This window comes from Acartia tonsa, chromosome 11 (assembly GCF_053477335.1).
Source record: "Acartia tonsa isolate MP-2025a chromosome 11, ASM5347733v1, whole genome shotgun sequence".
Classification (NCBI taxonomy): domain Eukaryota; kingdom Metazoa; phylum Arthropoda; class Copepoda; order Calanoida; family Acartiidae; genus Acartia; species Acartia tonsa.
Window position 1 is genome coordinate 45,329,930 of NC_137270.1, and position 24,499 is coordinate 45,354,428.

Genomic DNA, 24,499 nt, shown 5'->3' on the forward strand with positions numbered 1-24,499 from the left:
TACTCTGTATTACAGTATACTTTATTTTTTTTTAAATAAGTATGAATTATGCTTTTTTGCTATTTATAAACATTTTAAAAGCAAAGCTTTTCTATAATTAGTGTAGGTCCGTCTGTCCATCCGTAACGGATTGCTCTTGTCGTTAATTTAGACATGTTAGAATTGTTCTACCGATTTCAAACTTTGCATGATAATTCCTATAACAAGGCCTAAAATTGTAAGTATGTCCTTAAACAATATCCTGCATTTAAGTAGTTTTGCAACAAATTTACAATTCTGTTTGGACTTATACATTTACCTGCTGCTTATACAGTTCGGAATATAACAAAGTCTTAATGTTCGTTTGTTCTACTATTTCAGAGCTTCCCTTTTATTGATTTTTTCCTTCTTTCTCATGCCTAATGAAACCGCCAAAAATACTGAAAGACACATTTCATCTCTTTCTTTATATGTATACATATATGTATATATGTATGTTCTATCTTTGTATGAAAACAGTATTTTTAAAAACCTGTAAGAAAAAAGAAATAGTAGCTAAGTACCCAAAAAACGGTGTAGAAAAACCCTCTGAAGACAATTGATTCAGTAAAAATAATACTTTTTCCAGTATGGCTTCGAAACCGATTAATATCCGCTGGATTAAAACTGGTAATCAGCCCTACTGAAAACTCAAGTATAGCAGACAATTTTCAACGAATTAAAATAAAAAAATCATAAAATTAATACCAGTTTTAATTTTTCATTTTAATATCCGCGGAACGCTGTTTATTATACAATGAGGTGAATACTACTCTCAATTTAAACAACAAAACACAGAAAATATTCGCTTTATACATATAAGAAAATTAGCTGTGTTTAAAAAACACTTTTTGTGAATGTACATATGTATGTGTGTTGTTTTTCGACGGTTCTGGGAAACTTAAAATAATCTCATATGAGGGAGAGGGATATTTAATAAAATGAATTTTGCCTGCGTATAAGCCAACATTGTACCCAAAGTTAGCTCAAAATATTTGGGTATTTTATTTTGATGTGTTGGTTCAATTCTAGTGGTGTCCAAACATTTCAACCATTAATTTCATTTGCAGAAGGAATGGTGATGTATATAGATTAATCATCCATTGTCATATACCTTAAGATCCTTGCTTATTATGGCTTAATCCTGATTAGTTGATTCCGATTTGGAAGTGTACACACTTTTCAACCAATAATTTTAATTTACAAATGGACTAATCTTGTTTGTCATCATTAAGGATGTTTTTCAATATATTGTCCATTGTCTTATTACCATTGCAACTAAGTCAACAGCAAGCAGAAAGGGAGGGGACATTAGCCTGTAAATTACACCAGTTCTTAAAGTTTTATAATAATATTTTCTCGTATTCATTCGAATCCGGTGGATAGGAACCGGTTCACATCCATACGAAAAAACTATGTCTAGCATAGTATTATATCCAGCTTTCTGCGAATATAAAAATGTACAATCATAAGATTGAAACCAGTTTTTTTAGCCGGTGCCTTCGGCACCTCGGGGCTAAAAAAACTGGTTTTAATCTTATAATTGTACATTCTATATCCGCGGAAAGCTGTTTATAATACGATGCGAGAAACACTTCGAGTTCGTTTATTGAATTTTGATTGGTTGGTTCTAAACGTTTCAACCAATAATTTTGATCTACAGAAGGTGTAATTTTGTTTATAATTATTGGGGATGTATTTCCATTTTTCAGAGCATCTTTCCTTGTCTCTTGTGTTGTGTTTTTCTATCTCTGCACGTTTTCAACAGTTCTGGGAAAATTTCAAATTGTCCATGGATACTATGATAGGTTAAAGGATGATGTTTTATCATTTTTTATCATTTATTATTGCTTCATCCTCCGAAAACGTTTCTTAGATCTAATGCATTTTTTTTTACAATCCAGAAGAAAAAAATCTATGATTTAAATCATGTACTGTTTGTCCACAAAAAAAAAAGAATATGTTTTTTTTTTTAATTTTTAAGTTAGTTGATCCTGAAAAGGCCAATTTGTTTCCAAAAGTTTTATTCTGGTTAACAACGAAAATTGTACATTGACGTAATACTAATATTAATATCTCATTCAGAAACAAAAAGGTTCTTCCTATATTTATTCCCAGGGATAGAGGAGAATTGCGCTGTTTATTACACTAGTCATAAAAGTCTTATAACAACCTTGGGTACTTTTTGATTGGTTGGTTTATTGGGGCTATAGCACTTACACATCCAGCAAATTTACAGTTGATGTATTTTTGGCAAAATGTTTTCTTCCTTTTTCTCATGCCATAAATACATCCAACACTGGCAAAAATACATCCAATATTTTAATACATATGTCAAAAATACATCTGACACTGGCATTTACACATCCATACTTTTTCAATTATATGTCATAAATACATCCAACACTGGCAAATATACATCTAGATTAATTTATAAGAATATTTATTTACAATTAATTAGGTTTTGTACAGTATGTATAGGTTTTTAATTTTTGCCCTATTTTAGTTACTCTCCCCCTATTTACTTCCCTTTTTCTCAAGATGCTCCCTACAAAACATCTATACATTTGCACAGGTGGTCAAATTATTGTGGATAAAACCACTCAAGTACATTCCCTGCTATTTAATTTAATGTCCTTATAAATAAAGACAACCTGACATATATATTATAATTTAAATCTTTATAATATACAAGTTGTTTTTTTATTATTTTAAATAAAATTTCTATGGATGTATAAATGCCAGTGTTGGATGTATTTATGACATATAATTGAAAAAGTATGGATGTGTAAATGCCAGTGTCAGATGTATTTTTGACATATGCATAAAAATATTGGATGTATTTTTGCCAGTGTTGGATGTATTTATGGCATGAGAATCGATTTTACTGTCATTTATACAGTAAAAATTCACTTTGTCATAAATACATCCATTGCACTGGCGAAAACACATCCACTGTAAATTTGCTGGATGTGTAAATGGCAGTCCCCCGGTTTATTGAGTTGAGTGTCCAAACGTTTTCACCTCTAGTTATAATCTGCAGAAGGGGTAAATTTATGTATCATGATTCATCGACCATTGGATTATCCCTCTAGATCCCTGTATATTTCCACTGAGATAAAATAAAAGTTAGAAGACAAGATAAACAGAAAATTAAAGATTTAACAACAAATGGCCAACGTGAAATGCACGATTTTTAAGTTTACACAAAACAAGAATAAATACATCCAATACAGATACGTCCTTTGGAACAAAAATGCCTGTCAAAACGTTTAATATGTTTCGACCCAAGGATGGAAGATAAGTTATACATACATTTCAAACATGTAAAAAAATCAAATAAATTTCTGATGAAAGAAGATACTATAGGAGCTTTCAGGCTTTTCCTTTAAATAAATTTCTGCTTAATTTAACTACATTTCATTTTGAATGTTTAAAAATTAGTATTTCAATTTTTTGCAGTTTGCAAATCCTTTTAATGTTACAGCAAACTTTGTTTTTCATTTCGATTTTACAGTTTGTTTTGGCCAAACCATTATGAATCTTTTAAGAAGTTATACATCAGATTTTCATGTTCTCTAGTAAAGCGGGCAAAAACCATTACCTCCCATCCACCCCTCTTTATTGATGAACGAACAGACCTTTAAATGAGTTCCATAGTAGCAAGGTAAATCAACTAGAATTTTGCCACTGTCATAATAACCACTTATATTCTTTATCCATTTTTTAACTTAATATTTTGATCTAAATTTTGACATATCGATTTGCTAAAATTAATGATACAAACTTTTCAAAGTGTGCTAGTTTCTGATCAACTGAAAATTGATTGCCTATATCTTCCCTTATTTTCCAAAGTTGTACAGCAGATAACCCAAATAATGCAAAACCTATTTGCAGCTTTTCCGGTCAAATGGAAAAGCGATATTCTTATACTAAAGTAACAGGATATTTGTCTGTGTGTTTGTGTGTCTGTGTGTGTGTTTGTATCGAAGGATCTCGCTAACCGCTAAACTGATCGGGTTCTCCTTAACAGGGTAGCTTCTCATAAGTTCCGAGAAGGTTTATAACTATTTTGGGGGAGGGTACCACCACCCTCCAAAGAGAAATATTGAAAAATCGAAAAAAAATTTATATTTGAGAGACTTGAACGAAACATAAAGGGGTATCGTAGAATTTGAAAGCAATAAAGAGGTATCTTTGAGACTTGAACCAAAAACATTTAAAGTGCCACTAGAGGCCTATATGTAAAAGCTAATAGTAAATATTGAGATAGAATGATGAAACTATGTACACAATCGGCAACTCAAATTCAGCTGACCTAGCTTCTGTAATATGTATGTTTTCATAAAACTGTAACTTTTTTTGAAAATAGCAAAATTTTAGTTTTTTAAAAGCAGAATTGTATCCCATTGATGCAAAGTTTGAATGCTTTTAGTTTGTACCATCCAATCAATATTAAGTATTACCTTCCTGGACTATATAATCATTATCCTTATATAAAAGTAACATGATGTGTGTTTGTAGCTTAAGAATTCGCTAACCTCACTACCGTTATGGTTTTTCTTTTAGAGAAGCTTCTTTTAGTTCCAGGGAAAGTTTTTAAAATTATTATGGGGGAGGGAACCTACACCTTCTCAATAGAAATTATAAATAATTGGAAAATAAGTCCCACTCCCCCCTCTCTTTTTTTGTTTTTCTTTTTAAAACTAAAATGGAAAGTGGAGGTTAAATTTAACCTCTTTCCTTAAATGCCCCTAGAGGCCTGTAGGGGGCGTAGCCGCTGGTTGTATAAAATGTTTGTTGAAGTATATCTTTTGTAAGATCTGTATAACTGTTTATTTTTGCTGAAACATAATTCAATAATTTTGTGTAAAATCAGATAGCAAAATTTGGTCAAACTCGAGTTTTTTTTTTTCATTCATAGTTAGAGGTGTTGCTCGGGGATCTAAAGGGATAAGACAATGGCTGATAATCATAAACACCTAAGAGTGTCAGAACTTAATTAATTTTAAGTCTAAAAAGTTCTATATAAATGTGAAAATACTACTTAAATACAGGATACTGTACATACTTAAATTTTTAAGACAAAATCATGGTGATGCTTATAATATTGTACCTTGTTGTTAAAGGATTTAATATTACAAAAGTCAGTTATACTTTCTGAAAACTATTGTAGAGTTGCTACGCTTTCTAAATCGTACCTAACTATTGCAGGAATCATTATGCAAAGTTTGAAGTAGATAGGACAATTTAAACGTGCTTAAAATAGCTAATAGATAATAGCTAACAATTACGCACGGACGGACGTATGAAAGAAATTGTCCTTGTTTAAGCAAAAATATTTTTTAAAGGCAATATAACTTTAGGTTAAATGTCATAAAAAAGAAACTAAGTTGTTAGTAAAATTTGTTTTTAAATACATAATGTATTGTAATTCTAAGGAATAGGACATTCATTTATAAAGGTAAAATATTTTAGTAGCCTTAGACAATTCAAGAAAGTTTTAATGTAATATGAATTCTAGAATGGCTACGAATCCGATCTATTTCCCCTGGATAAAAAACGGTTCTAAGCCATAATTAAAAGTTATGTATTGTATTTTATTACAGAGAATTTTCCATTACAAAAAAAAATTAAGATTACAGACCCTTCACAAACAAAACTGAAGTTTCTTCTACAATTTCTTTTTTCTATCCGCAGAAACTGTCAATAATACAACGAAATAAATAACTATTTAAAGTTTAAACTTTAAAGTTAAAAAATCATTATAAGAGAAACTGTGACTTTTGACGCATAGAAAAGTTTGAGGGAAAAACTAATCCCAACCTTGGTAAAACTTTTACACACTAAAAATAGTTAAAATGATTTTTTTTTCTTTTTCCGAGATCGTAAAATAACATTCAAGTAATAAATCTTCGCATTGGTGTTTCCGTAATTTACCCATTTTTTTATTTTTAAATAGCAAACACAATTAATTTTTCATGAAACATAATGAGAAAGGTGCTAAAATGAATATTTTTACCGCATTGTATCATAGAGAGATTTCCGCGGACTTTAAAAATGAAAATAAAGTTTGTTATAAATAAAGGTGCTGTCTAACAAAACTGGTATTAAGTATAAGATTTATATTGTAACATTGTGGAAAACTGTCTGTAGTATGATACTATACATGATTTTTTGGTATAGCTTAGAACTGATTATAATCCAGCGGATATTAATCGGTTTCGAAGCCATACTGGAAAAGGGTTAGTTACCTTTAATTAATTCCAAAGAACAGGGATCTACAGTGATAAGACAATGGCCGATAAATTAATACACAAACCGAATGAAGATACACAAAATTACCCCTTACGTAGGTTACAATTAGTACTTGAAACGTTCGGACATTAAACTTGATAAACCAGCCATCAACCATCAAAAAATGTAAAAGTCCGGTCCCCAAAGTTGTTCAGTCAACAAATAAGAAAACCTTCTTATAAAATGCTGGGAACCTTTGTAATAAACATCCCATTTTTCTCTCCCTCCCTGCGTATAATAGAACGTTTAATTTTTTTAGTTATATTTCTTACTTTTTGCGTTATTGTTAGACCACTCGTGCACAAATAATAAACATGACTAAAAATGACTTAATCGTTTTTCCTTCATTTTTACGGGAAGCTGTGTGTGTGTGTGTGTGTGCGTGGTGTGTGTTAGTGTGCATGTGTGTGTGTGTGTGTGTGTGTGTTTGGCAAGCGAACAATTGAATATTATGACTGACTTTTCACCTATGTCATGCGCGAAACGTCAGTTTTATATTAATATCTTCATTTTTTATGGTAAAATGTCATTCTTTAAAAATTAATTGAATACTGAAGCACTAACAATCCAGAAACTTCTCTATAATTAGGGTCGGTCCGTACGTCCGTAACGGATAGCTTTTTTCGTTAATTTAGGCATGTCCTATTGATTTCAAACTTTAAATGGATATTCCTGTAGTAGTTAGGTACGATTTAGAAAGCGTAGAAACTCTATAATCGTTAGAAGAATGTACGTATAATTTTGTATATTCAGTTCTGACACTCTATAAAAGTTAATGTTCTTCTGTCATACCGTTTCAGGACTTCGATTTTATGGATGTTGTCATCCTTGTTTTTTTATAAATTAAGGTTAAGTGCTATTGTAAAGAGAAATAAGGAGACATTGGACTGTTTATTACAATAATCCCCAAAGTTTTATAATAACGTTTTCTTATTCGCTGGTCCAACAACTTTGTGGACTTTTATTGAATTAGATTGGTTGATTCATCAAGTTAAGTGTCCAAACGTTTTAACCACTTATTGTAATCTACATAAGGGTTAATTTTGTGTATCATCATTTGGGATGTACATCAATTAATCGGCCATTGTCCTATCCCTAGTCACTAGTATTGATATTAAACAGCTACCTAAAATCAAAACATTAATTCTATTTCTTGCAAACCCTAAAGAAATGCATTATAATAAATATTCAGGGATAAGACAATGGATGATAAATTGATATGCTGCCTCAATGATGATAAACTAATTTTGATTTCTATAGAAAAAAATATTGGTTAAAAATTTTGGACACTGCTCCTTTGGAACTAACCCCATTCCATAGTTTTTTAGCCAACTAATAAGATGACGCAGTTAAAAAAAAGTTGTTTGTAATTTTTAGTCCAATGACCACTCCCTTCCTGTAAATATTAGACCGATGGGACGATATGGTTCTCCTTAGCATTCAAGCTTCTTATAGGTCCCGGAAAGGTTCTTGTCTATTTTTAGGGAGGGTTCATCCATTTTCCCTATAGAAAACGTACCTAAACTACAACTCTTTGGATTACCCCTAGAGGCGTAGACAGTGGATATACATGTATACTCGAATTATAAAGTAGTTGCGCTACTTATAGGGGTCCTATTTTAATGTTTTACGTATTATGACAGTGGAAAAATTGTCGTCAATTTAGGTTGCTAACATGGACATTATTTATTGGTCAGTTCGTTCATCCAGTAGAAGGGGTAGAGGATGGTTGGATCGTTATTTTAGCCAGCTACAAGTTTAACTTCATTAGAATACATGATAATGTGGTGTAACATCCAAGTAATAATAAATCCAATGCTGTATGGAATCCTCAAAACAATAAACTATTAAGAGTGCATGGGGTTCTTACATTCTAGCACAAAAATTGAACAGAGAGAGAGAGAAGACAATGGGCTGTTTATTACACTAGTCCCCAAAGTTTCATAAAAGTGTTTTCTTATTTCTTGGCTTAACAACTTTGGGGACTTTAATTTGTTTGTTTGATTCATTAAGTTGAGTGTTTAATTGTTTCAACCACTAATTTTAATCTATAGATGGGGAAGTTTTGTGTATCGTTGGGGGTATGAATCAACTTATCGGCTATTGTCTTATCCCTTTAGATCACTGAAATTGAGTGAAAATATAAATTATTGTTCTTCCAGATCAAAATAACATAACCAACCATTTTTAGTTTTCTTTAAAAAAAACCTTAAAGCAAAGGTTGCTAAATTAAGGGGAGAAGGAAGCAAAATTTGATGTTGACTTTTGTTCCTACATGAAAACCATGATTTTTTTAGCTTTCTTGCTCTATTAGAAGCTCAGAAAATACGGGAGGGGGGGGGGGGAATCAACACTACCGCTCTCTAACCGTCCCTCCCCCCCGTTATAGAGGCCAGTATTCTTATATGTTTAATATAATTTTTAAATAGGGGTCAAATAGTAAAAACTTCTTATTTATGAAAATTTAGATAGTGGATTGAAATGATTTTTTTCTTGTATTAAAGTAGCTTTTACCTTTGAAAGCCTAAGTCGCGAAATAAATAATAAAGTTTAAATTTTTGAAATATTTTTTTTTGTTCTTTCTACAATTTAGCTGAATTTAGAAAACATACTTTTTTGGTGCATGCCGTTTGCAGTAAAATGAATGAAATATTATCATACTTCCCCCCCCCCAAAAAATATAGAAAATGTGCCTTGAAAAACTACTAAAGATTGGATCAAGAATTTAAGATTAAAAAATTTAATAAAAAATATAGTCTTTGTATCAATTGAGTGGTAATTTTTTCCTTTGTATAACCCATGTGGAGGGGATTAACCCTCTTGGTCCTATACCTAACGTGCCCTAACCCTATGGGACTACCAAGTACCCAATATAGCCTAACCTTACCTAAAGTAATAAACAAACAAAGGACAAACTACCCCTCCTCCTTTTAATTTCAATTTATCTTAAAAATAAGGGAGGGTTTAAGTGTTCAGAAAGGTACTTTGCGTGAAACAACCCAGATATGTCTTGTGAAGTAGCTTCGCTACTTGATATCATTTTGTGTTTTTACATGAATTAAAAATTCTACAGCTATATCATCCATCATATAATGTGTGTGTGTGTGTGTGTGTGGTGTATGTGTGTGTGTTGTTTGTGTGTACCAAAGAAAGGGGATCTTTAAATAGGTCAAAAAAAAATGATTCCATTTTAAACGAGCTTACTCTAGAAATCAACTATATTGGACAGTCTGTATGTCAGTCAAATTCATATTTTTCATGAATGGTAGCATTAATACAATTCATAAGCTATTAAACAATTTATAATTATAGATGTATAACCCAGCAACTACCTGGCCCAAGTGATGGAGACTCTTTCCGTCTGCTAACAATTTTTTCTCTGTTCTTTTGTAGCGAATTTGGCTAATATTCAAAGACCCAACTGAAAGTCAGCACAGGGTTCAGTGGTTACAGTAACATATAGCTCGTGGCCTCTCTATTCATTTACTTTAATGCATCTATTACTGCATGCCTGGACACTATTTTGAATATAAATGAGGACCCACATAACTCAAAAACTACATGGTAGAAAGAAAATATAGATGTTGATGACTATTACTGCATTCCTGGTGTTGTATACACTATTTTAAAGATAAATGAGGACACACATCACTCTAAAACTACATGGTAGAAAGAAAATACAGATGTTGATGACTATTACTGCATGCCTGATGTTGTATACACTATTTTAAAGATAAATGAGGACTCAAATCACTCAAAAACTACATGGTAGAAAGAAAATATAGATGTTGATGACTATTACTGCATGCCTGGTGGTGTATACACTATTTTAAAGATAAATGAGGACCCACGTCACTCAAAAAAAACGACATCTTCCTTTGCGGTGAAACATCACTAACGCTTGTTTTTTTTTCAAGCTTGCAGCAACGCAACTAGAGGCATCTAGGGGCACTTGAGATTTTTAATAAATCTTTTTCTAATTAGGTAGTTTAAATAATTAGTGTCCAAGTTTATCAACCAATAATTTTGACGACAGAAGCGGTTATATTGTTTATCATCATTGGTGATAAAAACTAATTTTCCATTGTCTTATCCCTTGAGATCCCTGCAAAATGAAGCAATTTGCATTGATAGCACTTTTGCGGAAGCTACAGCACACCTTCCCTTTACATTTTGGGGAACATGGTAATTACCAATAATGGATATATAATTTATGTGGATACATTGTCAGGGGAAAATTTGTCGTCAGTCATATTGGTTGCTAATATAGATCCATTTATTGGTATGTTCATTCATCCAGTAGGAGGGGGAAGGGGATGGGGCAAAGCTTTTAGCCAGCTTTGCGTATGACTTTTATTAGAGTACATGAAAATTTGATGCAACATCCAAGTAATAATATATCGATTATTACCAATGCAATAATCAGGGAATGGTATTCTGAAGAAAATTATTGTCTAAAGAAACAAAGATAACAATATCAATGAGTAGCGAAGCTAAGAATAGTTCTTTATTGCATTGTATGATAGACATGATAAAAAAGAAATCTCCAAAAGTTGTTCAATAAAGTTTATTAAAACTAATAGCAGCCAAGTAAATTACATTTTTCCTATAGAGAAACCTCATGGTCCATAATGAATATATATATAATTATCATATTTTTTTTCATTACAATTCCCTGCCCTAGCCGGCACAAGCTAAGAATGTATGGGTGTTTGTGTGTGTGTGTATGTGTGTTTGTGTTTGTGTGTGTGTGTATTTGTGTGTGTGTGTCTACGTTTGGTTTTTAGTAGCGAAGGTTTTCTATAATTAGGGTCGGTCCGTCCGTCCGAAACGGTTAGCTCTTATCGTAAATTTAGACATGTTAGAATTGTCCTCTCGATTTCAAACTTTGCCTGTCAACTCTATAACAGTTAGGTACGAATTAGGAAGCATAGCAACTGTATAATCGTTACCGGAAAGTCCGTACGTCAAAACATTTTTATGGATGTTGTCATCCTTGTTACCATATGTTTTGGTTAGGCTTTTGTTCTTATTATACATTTAGGCTAAAAATCATGTCATGTTTGCCTTGTTATTTATTTATCTTGTTATTTAAGATCTTAAAAACGACATTAACATTACTAATAGAAAGCTTCTCATCAGATAGAATAAGCGTCTCGACATTGGTCGATAAATTTATATACACATCCAAAGATGATATAGATATCAAACTTGCCTTCTGTAGATTTCAAATTCAAGCGCTTCTTTAAATTGTAATCTACAGAAGGGGCAATTTTGTTTATCATCATTAAGCAATGTACACAATTTACCACTTCCCATGTCTTATCCATTATAATCCCAGCAATTTTAATCCATTGCAATGCAACTGTATATAGTAGACATATGCAGGGATAAAGGGATTGTGTTAATAATAGAAACAAGGATGACAACATCCATAAGTAGCGAAGCACAAAAACATGGATGGGAATATGTACAAGTAGATTTAAAGTGTATTTTCTAAAATCAAGAATATATTTATCGGAGAAAATAAACACGAAACCTTGTTTTATTTTGTATGATGACGACATAAAAGATGCTCATAACAATTGGAAAAATTATTTTGATACTGATATCCCAAAAAAGTTTGAAAATTGAACCAAAAACACCAAAGATTTGGGAAAATTTGTAAAACATATAAAAATAGCCCAAAACCTGCTAAATGGCAGTCTGACTGCTGTGTTTGTTTTCTTAAAACGACAGGAAATTTAATTTTAATATCTTTAACTGAAAAAATTTTTAAAATCGGACCATAAACACTAAAGATATTGAGAAAATTGTGAAAAATATAAAAATAGCCTAAAACCTGCAAAAAACAGTCGGACCGTCATGCTTGTTTTCTTTAATCGACAGGAAATTTAATTTTGATATCTATAACTGAACAAAATTTTAAAATCGGACCATAAACACCAAAGATATGAAGAAAAATTTGAAAAATATAAAAATAGCCTAAAACCTGCTTAAAAGGGGTCTTACTGGAATCCATGTTTTATACTTAATTTTGCTCTATATTAACCCATTAGTGCCGAACCGGGTTTTAAAACCCGGTTCCAGAAAATGTAAAAAAAAACGGTTTCCAGCTTCATAATTGCATCATTCTCAGTATGAATCCCCCCTCTGCTACCCTGGCTTTCATTTCCCCCTGGAGCAGGCAGTTTTGCTTACTTCCGTTTGCCGGTATAGATCAACAAAGTTTGAAAATCATGAAAATTCAAAATACCCCATCTAACTTTTTTGTTTTTATAGTAAAGTCGCTGATTTTTTTCGTTAAATCTAAAGTTTATTGACAAGTACATCTATTTGTGAATTCGTTTTATTTAAATTATTATTTTTTATATGATTTTTTTATCGTTTTTTTACGCCCTATATAGGCCCGGTTCGGCATTTCCATTTGGAGTCTGAAATTTTTATTACCCGGTTTCACTAATAGATCTTTTTTGACAACAACAACAAAACAGGTTTTTTTTACCCGAAATCGCCGGCTAAACACGAAATTTGAAATAAATCGCTTCGTATTATACTTGTAGCTCTATAGATTACATGAGGTTGTGTAGTTTTCAATTACGGATCGTATCAAAGTTCTAAAAAGTGTTCATCTCACTTTTGGCGTTCAAAAATTACATTTTTGATTTTTGGTCAAAATAACCGGGTTTTTACAGGAAAACTGGGTTTTAACGCCGGGGGAAAGCACCAAAAACGGGTAATAATGCCTGGTTGGTATTTATGGCCGAGCCGAACCGGGTTTTTTGCAACTTTCCTGTGCACGCCACTAGAGCAAAACAAAAAATACAAATTCCGTTTTGACCATTATAAAGCTTCCCTAAAACTTTCAGCTCGATCGGCCCATAAAAGTGGCGCTCGGCACTAATGGGTTAATGGGAATGTTGACAAAAAATTTCAGCCTTCTATCTTTAACAGGAGCCGAAAAAATCATGTTTCCCCTATTCTGTCTCACACGGACGGACGGACGGACGGACAGACGGACGGACGGACGGACATTTCAAATTATAGAGTAGCTTCGCTACTAAAAAGTTACTCATACCGTTAGAACCGCTATGAACTCTATTTTTGAAATATAATAACGGTTCCTTTGCTACAAATAATCTAGGAGCTAGGTTGTAAAATGTCCCAAACTCTACTCACAAGTCAAGTTTTAAGTCAGTTGGGACATTTTACCACGTAGCTCACTAACTATACGTAGCACAGGAATCGTTATTATATTTCCAAATAATTGACTTCATAGCGGTTCTAACGGTATGTGAACATTTTTGTTCTATTAACACAAGCCGCGCAATTTGAATTTTAAAAATCTACGCATTTTTTTGCTCACCCTGTATACTCCACATATTTGCTTTACTCCTAGTCTTAACTATATATATCATAGGGTGTAAGACTAAGAAAACGTCAAGGCTAGCGCAGGATATTTTAAGAGATTTGACCTATTGTTCATTAATTTCTCTTATAATTATAAACCTCCCAGGACCTATGAGAAGAACCATATCGGTTAAGCTGTTATCGAGATCCTTCGGTACAGACAGACACACACACAGATCCTGTTACTTTTATATCAGGATTAAGATTAATATCTCCTATCCTTTCAATCCTGAGATACACCAAACAAAAAATATAGCAATTAAAATCAAATCTGGTAACCATAACATAGAATTTATAGGAAGTAATTTTAGGTAGAAATATCTTTCTATCTTTACAGCTGAAATATTTTTCTTAATTGAAATAGTAAGGGGTGCTTCAACTCAAAGTACCTGTTGAGCAAATGTAAACCACTATCATTTTTTAAAACAATTGAAGAAAGGAGCCAAGTTTTTTTTTCTATGTCCATAGGGATGGATGGGCCATAACCCTGTGGGGGCCTATGTCAGCGATGCCCTAACCCGACGGGACTACCCAGTTGCCAATAAAACCTAACATAGAGTATTAAACAGACAAGCGAAAAAACTGACAATGCAGGCAGACATACATCCCTAAAACTATATGGTGAAGCTACGCTACAATTAATAATGTCCGTACTAATTCAAATTCCAAGCTTATATCACCCTATTAACTTCTTAATCATCGTAAGTAGAGAATTTAGGGATAATGAACCAGAAAAAAAATTATTTTACTGTATGGCTTCGAAACCGGTTATCTGCCATTGTTGTTAGCTCGGGGCTTCGGCCTCTTGAGGCTAAAAAAAATTATTTAATCTTATCATTTTTCAATTCTAATATCCGCAGAAAGCTGTCTATGATACTATGCAATAAATAACTTTTTCTTTTTATGTAATATCTTTATTATTTCTGACTGTAAAAGGTGTTTTAATAAGCTGGTAAAAAAACACACCAATATTTTTAATATAATGATATTTTTTCCGGTAATTGAAGCTACGCCTGTTGGGTTTTTTTCTTCCGAAAATAGCCCAAGACCATAAAAACCAAAAATAATAACCATAGTCATTTTTAAAGTAGCTATTTAATCCTATTTCATATAACTGAATTTTTGTGCTACTTTTTTATCATAATTTTCTTGTTGCTTGAAATGAACACTGTAAGCCTACTAAAATAAGAATAAGTAAGCGGTACCCTTAATCGAAGACCAACACTAGATTTAATTTTTGGTAGATTTTTAAACACTGTTTTTTTTAAAGGGGAGCTTTACTTAAATTAACATTTTAAAACTTTTATTTAAAGTAGTAAGGTTTTATTTACTACTTTAGACTTTACTGATTGAGTTCTCTAATTTAGGGAAGCTACACATAGGTCCTGGGATGGTTTTGGATATTTTTCAACCCCTCCATGCCTCTTCGAATTAAAAAAAAACTCCAGGGCCTAGATGCTAGGGGCACAACCACTATTAATACTATAAATCAGTTTACTTCCAAAGGAATTAGTAAAAAAGAGTTGTTACTTAGAAAAAGAGATTTCGTATGTAATATAATCTAAATTTTGACTTGCAATTCCTAGTACAACAGAAAATTAGTGCCTACTATTGTACCCCACTTAATGAGTCTAATTAAGCGCCCAACATTAATTCTAACGCTTATTATAATCGATGGAAATAGGGGATGTTCCAATAGAGGATAAGATTTATATTGGATGTATTTTTACTTAGATCTTACACCAGATTTTCACATCCTATTATATAAAGTAGTAATTTTTTTTGTCTGTAGCTAACCGCTGAACCCATATGGTTCTCCTTTAAGATGAAGATTCCTACAGAACCTGATATGGTTTTAGGCTATTTTTTACCCTTCCCTTCGATAGAGCCCCTATATGCTAGGGGCACAGCCGCTAGTTCTTTTATAAAGTGAAACACAAAGCGGGCTAAAATAACGATTCCTCCCTTCCACTTCCTTTAACCCATCCCCTCCATTCCCCTCCTACTAGATGAACGAATTGACTAATAAACGAGTTTTTCTGTTGGCTAGCTAAAGTGACGAACATTTTTCCCCTGTCATAGTATCCACGTATATTCTACATCCATTCTTTATAAGATGAAACTGGAAAGAATTTGTAGATAGATGATTAATTCAAATTTTTTAGTCAAGCAAATAACCTCCCCCCCCCTCCCCCCCCCTATTATTTTTTAAGTAAATTAAAAAAAGAAGGATGGAGGGAGTTTCTTATGTCCGTGTTTTAATTTAGGTTAGGTTATATAACTTTATCTTTGGTCCCGCAGGGTTAATGGACAGTAGTTATAGGCCCTTAAGGGTAAGAAAACCCCCCTGAATTTAAATTTTATTGATGATAGGTTGGATGGTGAGTTAATGGGTTTTCTTTGCTTGCTCGGAACTTTTAGGGAAAGCACCTAATAATTATTTTTATATTTTTCAGAATAAAAATGTGAGCCATTTTTTTCTAAATGTGAGTAGTTCTGCTTTTAATTGAGATAGACGGTTATATAATCAAGGAAATATAGTATTTTATATATTACTAGCAGCTTCGCCCCTAGCCTCTAGGGGCTTTGTCCCAAGAGGTTTGATCAAACCAATTTTTCGTATTTTAGATTTTAAAGAAAAATTTTTAAATATTTTCTTTAGGGGGGGGCACAGTGGGTTTTTTGGCTGTTTTGGGGATTTTTTAACTTTATGAGTCACAAATACCAACAAAAGCTTATTTTATCTAAAAATAAAGTTAAAACCTTTCATATACAGGTTATAGCTTATGTAATATAACATATTATATACATATTATTGTGATTTTATATAAGAAAAATGTCCCTAGAACTAATCTACTCATATAGTTAAAAGTTCGAAATTTCTGAAATTATTCATATTAAAAAAAAATTATTTTAACATCGACTGAGACCTCAATTAAAACTTTTGGAGAGTTTTTAAGGTGTATATGATTAATATACATAATATATTATTCTAAGTTATCAATAAATAGTAAACAGGGCTCGGCAGCTGCGCATTAGCTGTGACTAAGCCGTAAATTAAAACCTATTTTGATGCTTTAAAAGATTTTTGATAAGAGGGATTGTTATACTTGGGTCAGGTTCAAACTTTCAGTTGATATTTAAAATTGTAAATGGTTTCCCTGAGGTATACAGGCTGCCGAGCCCTGCAAACATACACCATACAAAATAGGAAAAAAATGTGATGTTCAAGATTTTATATGCATTCTCAATTCGATACTGATTTTAAGTAATGATGTTTATAGTAAAAATATTCTTCTATTCTTCTGGAGTCCAGGGGCCTTTTATTAGGGACAGCGAAGCGCTAGAAAAATAGCCAAAATCCATCCCAAGTCTTAAATTTGAGAATAAATTAGCATAAAACCAACACAGGATTAATTTAGAGAATACAATCGGTTCAGTATTCACTGAAATCTTAATCTTTGGACAAAAAAATCTTACTACTTTATATTATAGAATATCTAAGAGTTTTTTTTAATGTATCGTGGTATTACTTATACAAAAGTTTTTTTTTTAACTTCCTTGTTGATCGTTTTCTTTTAATATCTGCTATTACTTATCAAATATGACTTTTTAAACATTAAAAAAAATATAACATATGATATCAGTCTGTAACGCTATGGGGAAAATGTAATTTTCACAGCTAAAATATATGTGCATCTAATCTATACATTATCTTGTCCGTTTATCTGTCATGCTTCAAAAGAGTTTTTGCATATTATCTCTCTCTTTTTATGTCTTTATAACTCAAGTTGCCTTTTTGTTTATGCCAAGTTTTTTGGTGCTGTATTACTTATGGATGTTGTCATCCTTATTATATTGTAAAATCTTTTTTAAAAGTGAAGCTTTTCTATAATTAGGGTCCGTCCGTACGTCTGTCAATCTGTTTGGAACGGATAACTTTTTTTCGTTAATATAGGCATGTTAGAAATGTCTTATCAAACTTATCATACTTTGCATGGTGATTCCTGTAGTAGTTACGTACGATTTAGAATGTGTAGCAACTCTATAATCATAACCAGAATGTCCACTTTTAACATGGCAATTTTTAACTGTTTTGTAATTATCCTGTAATTATTAAGTTTTTCAACAAATTTACTTACATTTCTGTTCAACTTTTATACATTTATGCTCTGATTATTTATGACAATCTATATATAAGTGGTAATGTTCGTTTGTCCCACCATTTCAGAGCTTTGCTTTGATGGATGTTGTCATCCTTATTATTTTAAAATTTTAATAGTTGGATGGAAAATTTTAGTAATACAGTAAATGAAAGTGGATTTAGGAACTACTATAAATTTAGAAACCAAGGCCATTGAAAGGAAAGAACAATATAAATTAAGTATTTCAAACAAAGTTAAAGGACAGACAGAAAAAAATAGTGGCTTATAAATCAAATTTAATTTAAATGTTTCAGAAATACAGAAAGGAAGACATACGCACATTTATAAAAATTGAGCAGCTTTGTTACTAAAACTATTTCATAATAATCATTGTATATATGTTTTCAGTATATCCTATAATATAAGGTACTAAGCTTTTTTGTGTGTAGCGAAGGATCTCACTCACCACTGAACCGATATGGTTCTTCTTTAGAGGGAAGCTTCTTATAGGATGGTTTTAGGCTATTTAATTTTTATAAATAAGCCTGGGTATTGTTTTAAGCTATTTTTCTGCCCTTCTATATCCCTTCGAATACCCTAAATGCTAGGGGCGCAGACGTTAGTTACGCAGACGTTAGTTGGGGAGGTAAATCTTTACCCCCCCCCCCCAAAAAAAAAGCTGTCTATCTAAAATTACAGCGATGCTTTTCTATAATTAGGGTCAGTCCGTACGTCCCTGCGTCCGTAACGTTAGCTTTTCGTTAACTTAGGCATGTTAGAATTGTTCTATTGATTCCTGTATTAGTTCTGTAAAGCGTATCAACCCTATAATCATTACCAGAATGTCCATACGTTTATGTTGATTTTTAAATTATATTATAAGTACAATATTATAAGCGAAGCATCTCTATAATCAATTCCTAACAATGTCCGTATACCCTTAAACAGTATTTTATATTTAAGAACTTTTGCAACAAATTTAGGCAAAAGACTTATTTATATATATTTTACATATTCACGCTCCACAAGAGTTAATGTTTGTCTGTCACCCCGTTTCAGAGCTTTGCTTTTATGAATGTTGTCATCCTTGTTCAAATATAAATCAACTGGTTGTCAGACCATTACCGATAGACTGAAGGACTTAGTAAATTATAATCTGGATGCTTCTTAGTATGGTAATAAAGTCTTTTAAATAGCAGCCGAGAAATTCACGTTTTCCCTAATAATGTTTCTAACGGACATATGTACCGACAGACGGACGTATCATTTACAGAATAGCTTCCCTATTAAAAACGGAAAGGTAACCTTTAAAGATTAAATATGTGTGTTATTAAATTATATGAATTTTTAGTAGTTTGACCTCATAATGGTATTTAATTTATATTAATACAACTTCACAGTATCTATTTTCTAAGCTGGATTTCTCATTTGGGGCTACGAGGTGCCAAGAGTTAAGAACTAATCTTGAATTATGAATACTTGAATTTAATCAGGGCCTAAATAACTTTTGGCACCTCGTAGCCCCAAGTGAGAAAAACCTTTAAACGTAAAAAATACATGTTATTTTAAGATGCAATATTAGGTGTTCTTGGATTTTAAATTACAGATTTATGACAACTTTTCTTATTTTTCTTTGCATTTTAAAGTAGAAACATCTGTATATATCAATGAAATATTGTTACATATCATTTAATCAGATTTTTACACCAATTTATTCTAGGAAAAAGTAGGAAAAGCAATGTATGATGATTTTAATGAAAAAATTCACTTTTTAAAAATATTCCTTTGACCACGTTCAGCAAAACGGCTGTATTTTGCCTAATTTTGTAGTATATAAAAAAATCTGTTGCATGGCAACTTTTGAATGGTAATACTAGCCCCTGGGACATTTAACTCAAAATTGAGGAAATTTAAAAAATGACCAAAAATCCCACTGTGGGGGGGGGGGATTTTTTTTGGTGGTGGGGTAGTCGACCCCACTATTTTAATTTTAGTTTTAAAAAGAAAAAAAATTTTCTTTAGGGGTGGGAAGTAATTTTTTTTGGTGGGGGGGTAGTCGACCCCACTAATTTAATTTTTTTGGAGGGGGGGGGGTATTTTTCATTTTTGGGGGTGTTGGGGGTGTCCCACCCCCCAAGAAAATAGTTATAAACCTTCCCGGGACCTATGAGAAGCTACCCTGTTAAGGAGAACCCGATCGGTTCAGCGGTTAGCGAGATCCTTTGGTACAGACACACAGATACACAAACAGACAAACATCCTGTTACTTTAGTATAAGAATATACATATCAGGGATAGAGAGAACATTGGGCTGTTTATTATTATTTATTATACTAGTCCCCAAAGTCTTATATCAACGTTTTTTAATTCGTGGGCTTAAAAACCTTGGGGACTTTCGTTGAATTTTGGTTGATTAATTTAGTTAACCACAATTGTGATCTGGAGAATGGGTAATTTTGTATCATCATTGGGGATGGGGATGTACATCAATTTATTGGCCATTCATTGTCTTATCCCTTTAGATCATTTTATAAATGTAAATCAAATTATAAAAAAATGAAATAAAAGAAACATAATTTCTGCATGTGTGTAGCAAAGGATCTCACTAACCACTGAACCAATATGGTTCTTCTTTACAGTGAAGATTCATATAGAATCCGTTATTTATAACTTTTTAAAACAGAATTGCCCCTAGAATAAATTAAACGTTTTTTACTGCAGCTTAAGATCCCAAAATCTACTGAACTGATTGATTTCCTAATTTTTTGAAAGATTCTCATAGATCCTGAGGTGGTGTGATGTTATTTTTTCATTTAAATGTGTTTCTTTAGATGGTTCTATGCTATTTTTGCCATTGGTTTCCTTTAATATAGAGCCTTTAGATGCTTTGGGCGCAACTGCTACCACATGTATCAAATACTATATACAATTTAGATAGATGAAATATTAGTGAAAAATAAACAAATTAAACTTTAAGTGAAATTTTAATAAAATCTAGAATAGAATGCCTTAAACTGTCAGAAAGTATGAATGAAGTGATAATCTATCTATCTATCTACAAAATTCTCATTCTATCTTTCCATATCACAGTAGGAAATTTTTGAATTTCTGTTGATTTTCAAAGTTATTATGTTGCATTAGAATGACAACAGTATAGAAGGCTGGATCAAACTCAAATCACATAGGTAATAAACTATATATCCTTGCTTAGAAGTGCAGCTAATCTGTAACAAGGACATGTCCGTTCGTCCGTCTGACTTATTATTTATTAATGGATTTTTAAAAGTTAACAAAAGAGTAATTTATATGGGTATATTGCAATACCTGTTTAAAATTTAATTGTTTTTAAACTTATTTTCTTTTTTTCTGCAACTTTTCTCTATTTTATATATATACTCAGAGATCCTGAGTGATAAGACAATGGCAAATAAATTAATATATATTTCCAATAATGATACACAAAAATTACCCCTTTTGTGTATAACAATTAGTGGTTGAAACATTTGGACACTCAAGTTAATTAACCAACCAATCAAAATTCAATAAAAAGTTCATTAAGTTGAGTGTCAAAACGTTTCAACAACTAGTTGTAATCTGCAGTAGTTGTAATTTTGCATTTCATCATTGGGGGGATGTTCATCAATTTATCGGCCATTGTCTTATTTCTTTAGATCCCTGCTGTTTTCCATTGCCTGTGATCGAAAGTGATTAAGTCAGCAACCAATCAGGGAGGATGGGGATACTGGTACCCAAAGTTTTATAATCACAGAATATTTGTATGTTCAAAACTTTGGGTACTTTAATTGAATTGAGATTGGTCATGGTTCTAAACTTAAAGTGTGCTAACTTTTCAACCAATAATTTAAATCTACAGAAATGGTAATTTGGTTTATCATCATTGGGGATGTAAATCATTTTATCATTCATTGTCTTATCCCTGAAGATCTATGGCGGCAGCATGCGACATTTAGGGGGAGGGGGGGGGGTTGAAATCGACACAACTGATTAAGTCAGCAAAACTCGATATAATACTACTTGGATGTTGCACCACATTTCATGTACTCTGATACAGTGATGCTTGCAGCTGGCTAAATCACCCACTTTATATTATCCCCTCCCCTCCTACTAACTAAACAAATAAACCAATAAATAAGGCCCATATTAGCAAGTTAAATTAACAACAAATTTCTTCTGTCAATATATCCACGTATTTTATACATCTATTTAAACAACATTGGGGTTGGGGGGGGGGGGGGGGTTGAAAGCGACATAGTGATTGATGCTGTAATGGATATCAGGCATCTTGAGGGATAAGACAATGGACGATATTCATATACATTTCTATAATGTTGATTAAACAAAATTACTCCTATTGTAGATACACAAATTATAGGTTTTAAAGAACGTGTCCTAACTTTTGTGATTTTTTAAACCCTTTCGTGACGAGCTCCCAAGGTTCAAAGTTTTGATTCACCAGGCTTCAACAAAATAGACTATTTCAATAATTACTCAACAGAATTCAAAAAGTAAGGTGTCAAATTTCTTACTTTTTTGTTTATCATAGCAATTTTCTCCTTCTTTTGTTGCGTTTTAGTACCTTAAAACCAACTGAATTTATTTTTTCTTAAATTACAAAAATTATAGGTCTACATAAAAAAACAATTTCATATCTAAATTCTATGGATCATTTTACATCTATGATCTACTACTTACTAAAAAACACTGACTAGCTATTTTCTATAAAAAAATCACAAAAATTTAGGACACGTTCTTTGATATTTTATTTTAAAAAGATAATTTTTTAAGTTTTATTTTCAATTTTAGGTTTGTTAAGAAAGCTAGAAGAACAGATAATGTGAAAAATCTTGTGAAACCAATAATTATGAAGTGAAAAAAGTTAAAAAGTGAAAAATATAATTTTCAACAAAAAAATGGCGGAACCTCGGTTAACAGGGTTTACCAAACTTAGGTAAAAAAATGCTCTAAAAATTTGAAACTTCTATTTTAGGATAATTTATAAAATAGGCAAAATTGCGTAAATAAATCGACTTTTGCATTAAAATTTATTTCAGTAGTGTTTCGAAAATGATTAATATCCGCAGGATTAGAACGGTTCTCAGCCATACTGAAAAATCATGTATCGCATCGTATTATAGACAAAACTATTTTTAATTCTTTTTATAATATTTAATTTTAATATCCACGGAAAGCTGTCTATATTCTATAATACGATGCAATAAACAACTATTTTAGGATCGGAAAATTTGAATGACAGTTACTTTGATGTACAACCATTTCAACCACTCAATATATAACACAGAATTTATGGAAGGATTGCATAGACGTCAAAGTATGGGGGTAAAGGGGTGTTTACCCACTCAAACTTGGAAACTCCTAATTTTATCCTGTCAAAATTTTCTAAAAATACATTAAATCACTCTCGTCTATCCTTGAAACCCCTCATTTTACCATCCTTAAAAAAAAAAGCTTGTACGTCCCTGGGGGATTGATTAAATTAACAGCAACTATGTTTCAATTCTAAGCAACTGTAATTTGCAGTGAAGAAAGGGAAAATGGATGTTAATTATGCTGGTACCCAAAGTTTTTAAAACACATCTTCAATTTATTGGGTAGAACTGATTTTTTGGTTCAATCTAACAACGTTGAAACTTTTCAACCTATCATTCTAATCTACAGAGGGGGTATCTTTATAAATCAAATGTCCATTCCCCTATCCCTGTATTCTTTGGTTGAATAAATGTAAATGTCCCTTTTTTGGTTGGTTAAAATGGAAAGGGAAGTAACTGATAATTTAGGCAATTTACCTGCAATTGTTAGTAGAACATCATAACCCCCCCCCCCCAAAGTGTTGATTTTGTTTAATTCCTCTATTAGTTTTAGATTAAGAGTGGGAGGGGAGCAGAAATACAATTTTTGAAACTAGGGAGGGAGAGGTTATTGTATTGAATATAATAACAGTGCCCAATCTTTTTATTTTGGGTACTTTTCTTGAATTTTGATTTATATGTTCTAAACTAGTATTGTACATACTTTTTAAACAATTATTTTTATCTATGGGAGGTATAATTGTACTAATCATAATTGGGGATGTACACCAATTTATCGTTTATTGTTTTATCCCCTAAGATCTCGGGGGTAGGGGGAGGGCGGTCCGGACGAGATTCTAGAGATTCTACTGACAATTTCAATGAACATTTGTTCACTTATGCCATAGATTATAAAAAGTAGATAAAGAATTAAGTATCTTTTTTTTGCTCAGCGATGGAAAGAAAATCTATTTATTTCAATAATGTTCATAATAAGAGTTATTGTTATACATTTCTGAGAATAAAATAATACATCTAATATTAATAATGATTATTTTTGATGGTGGAAAACTTTTCATCAAACTTCTTTATAGGGTTATTTAACAAAACAAGGATAGTTATATCCAAAGATAGAGATGGAATAAAACTCTTTATTTCATCATTACTCATACTAAATATCTTAAGAATTTAGAGGAAGGTCCTTTTTAGGTTTAAAAGGACATGAGATAATAACTATTATTGCTTAACCCTCCGGGGAAGTATAAAAGCTAGTTCAACCCTGGGGGGCTACTTTAGACTTAA

At 31.9% G+C, this 24,499-nt stretch overlaps 1 protein-coding gene across 1 annotated transcript in view; it reads left to right on the forward strand.

Annotated features, from left to right (window-relative positions):
- Positions 1 to 22,715: 22,715 nt before the first annotated feature.
- The window catches only part of LOC145331314 (uncharacterized), a 59,593-nt gene continuing 57,809 nt past the window's right edge, over positions 22,716 to 24,499 (forward strand). Inside the window, exon 1 of the mRNA XM_080175931.1 lies at positions 22,716 to 22,839. Within this exon, the coding sequence (XP_080032057.1) occupies positions 22,802 to 22,839 (38 nt within the window). The 5' untranslated portion in view covers positions 22,716 to 22,801. The remainder of the gene's footprint in view (positions 22,840 to 24,499) is intronic.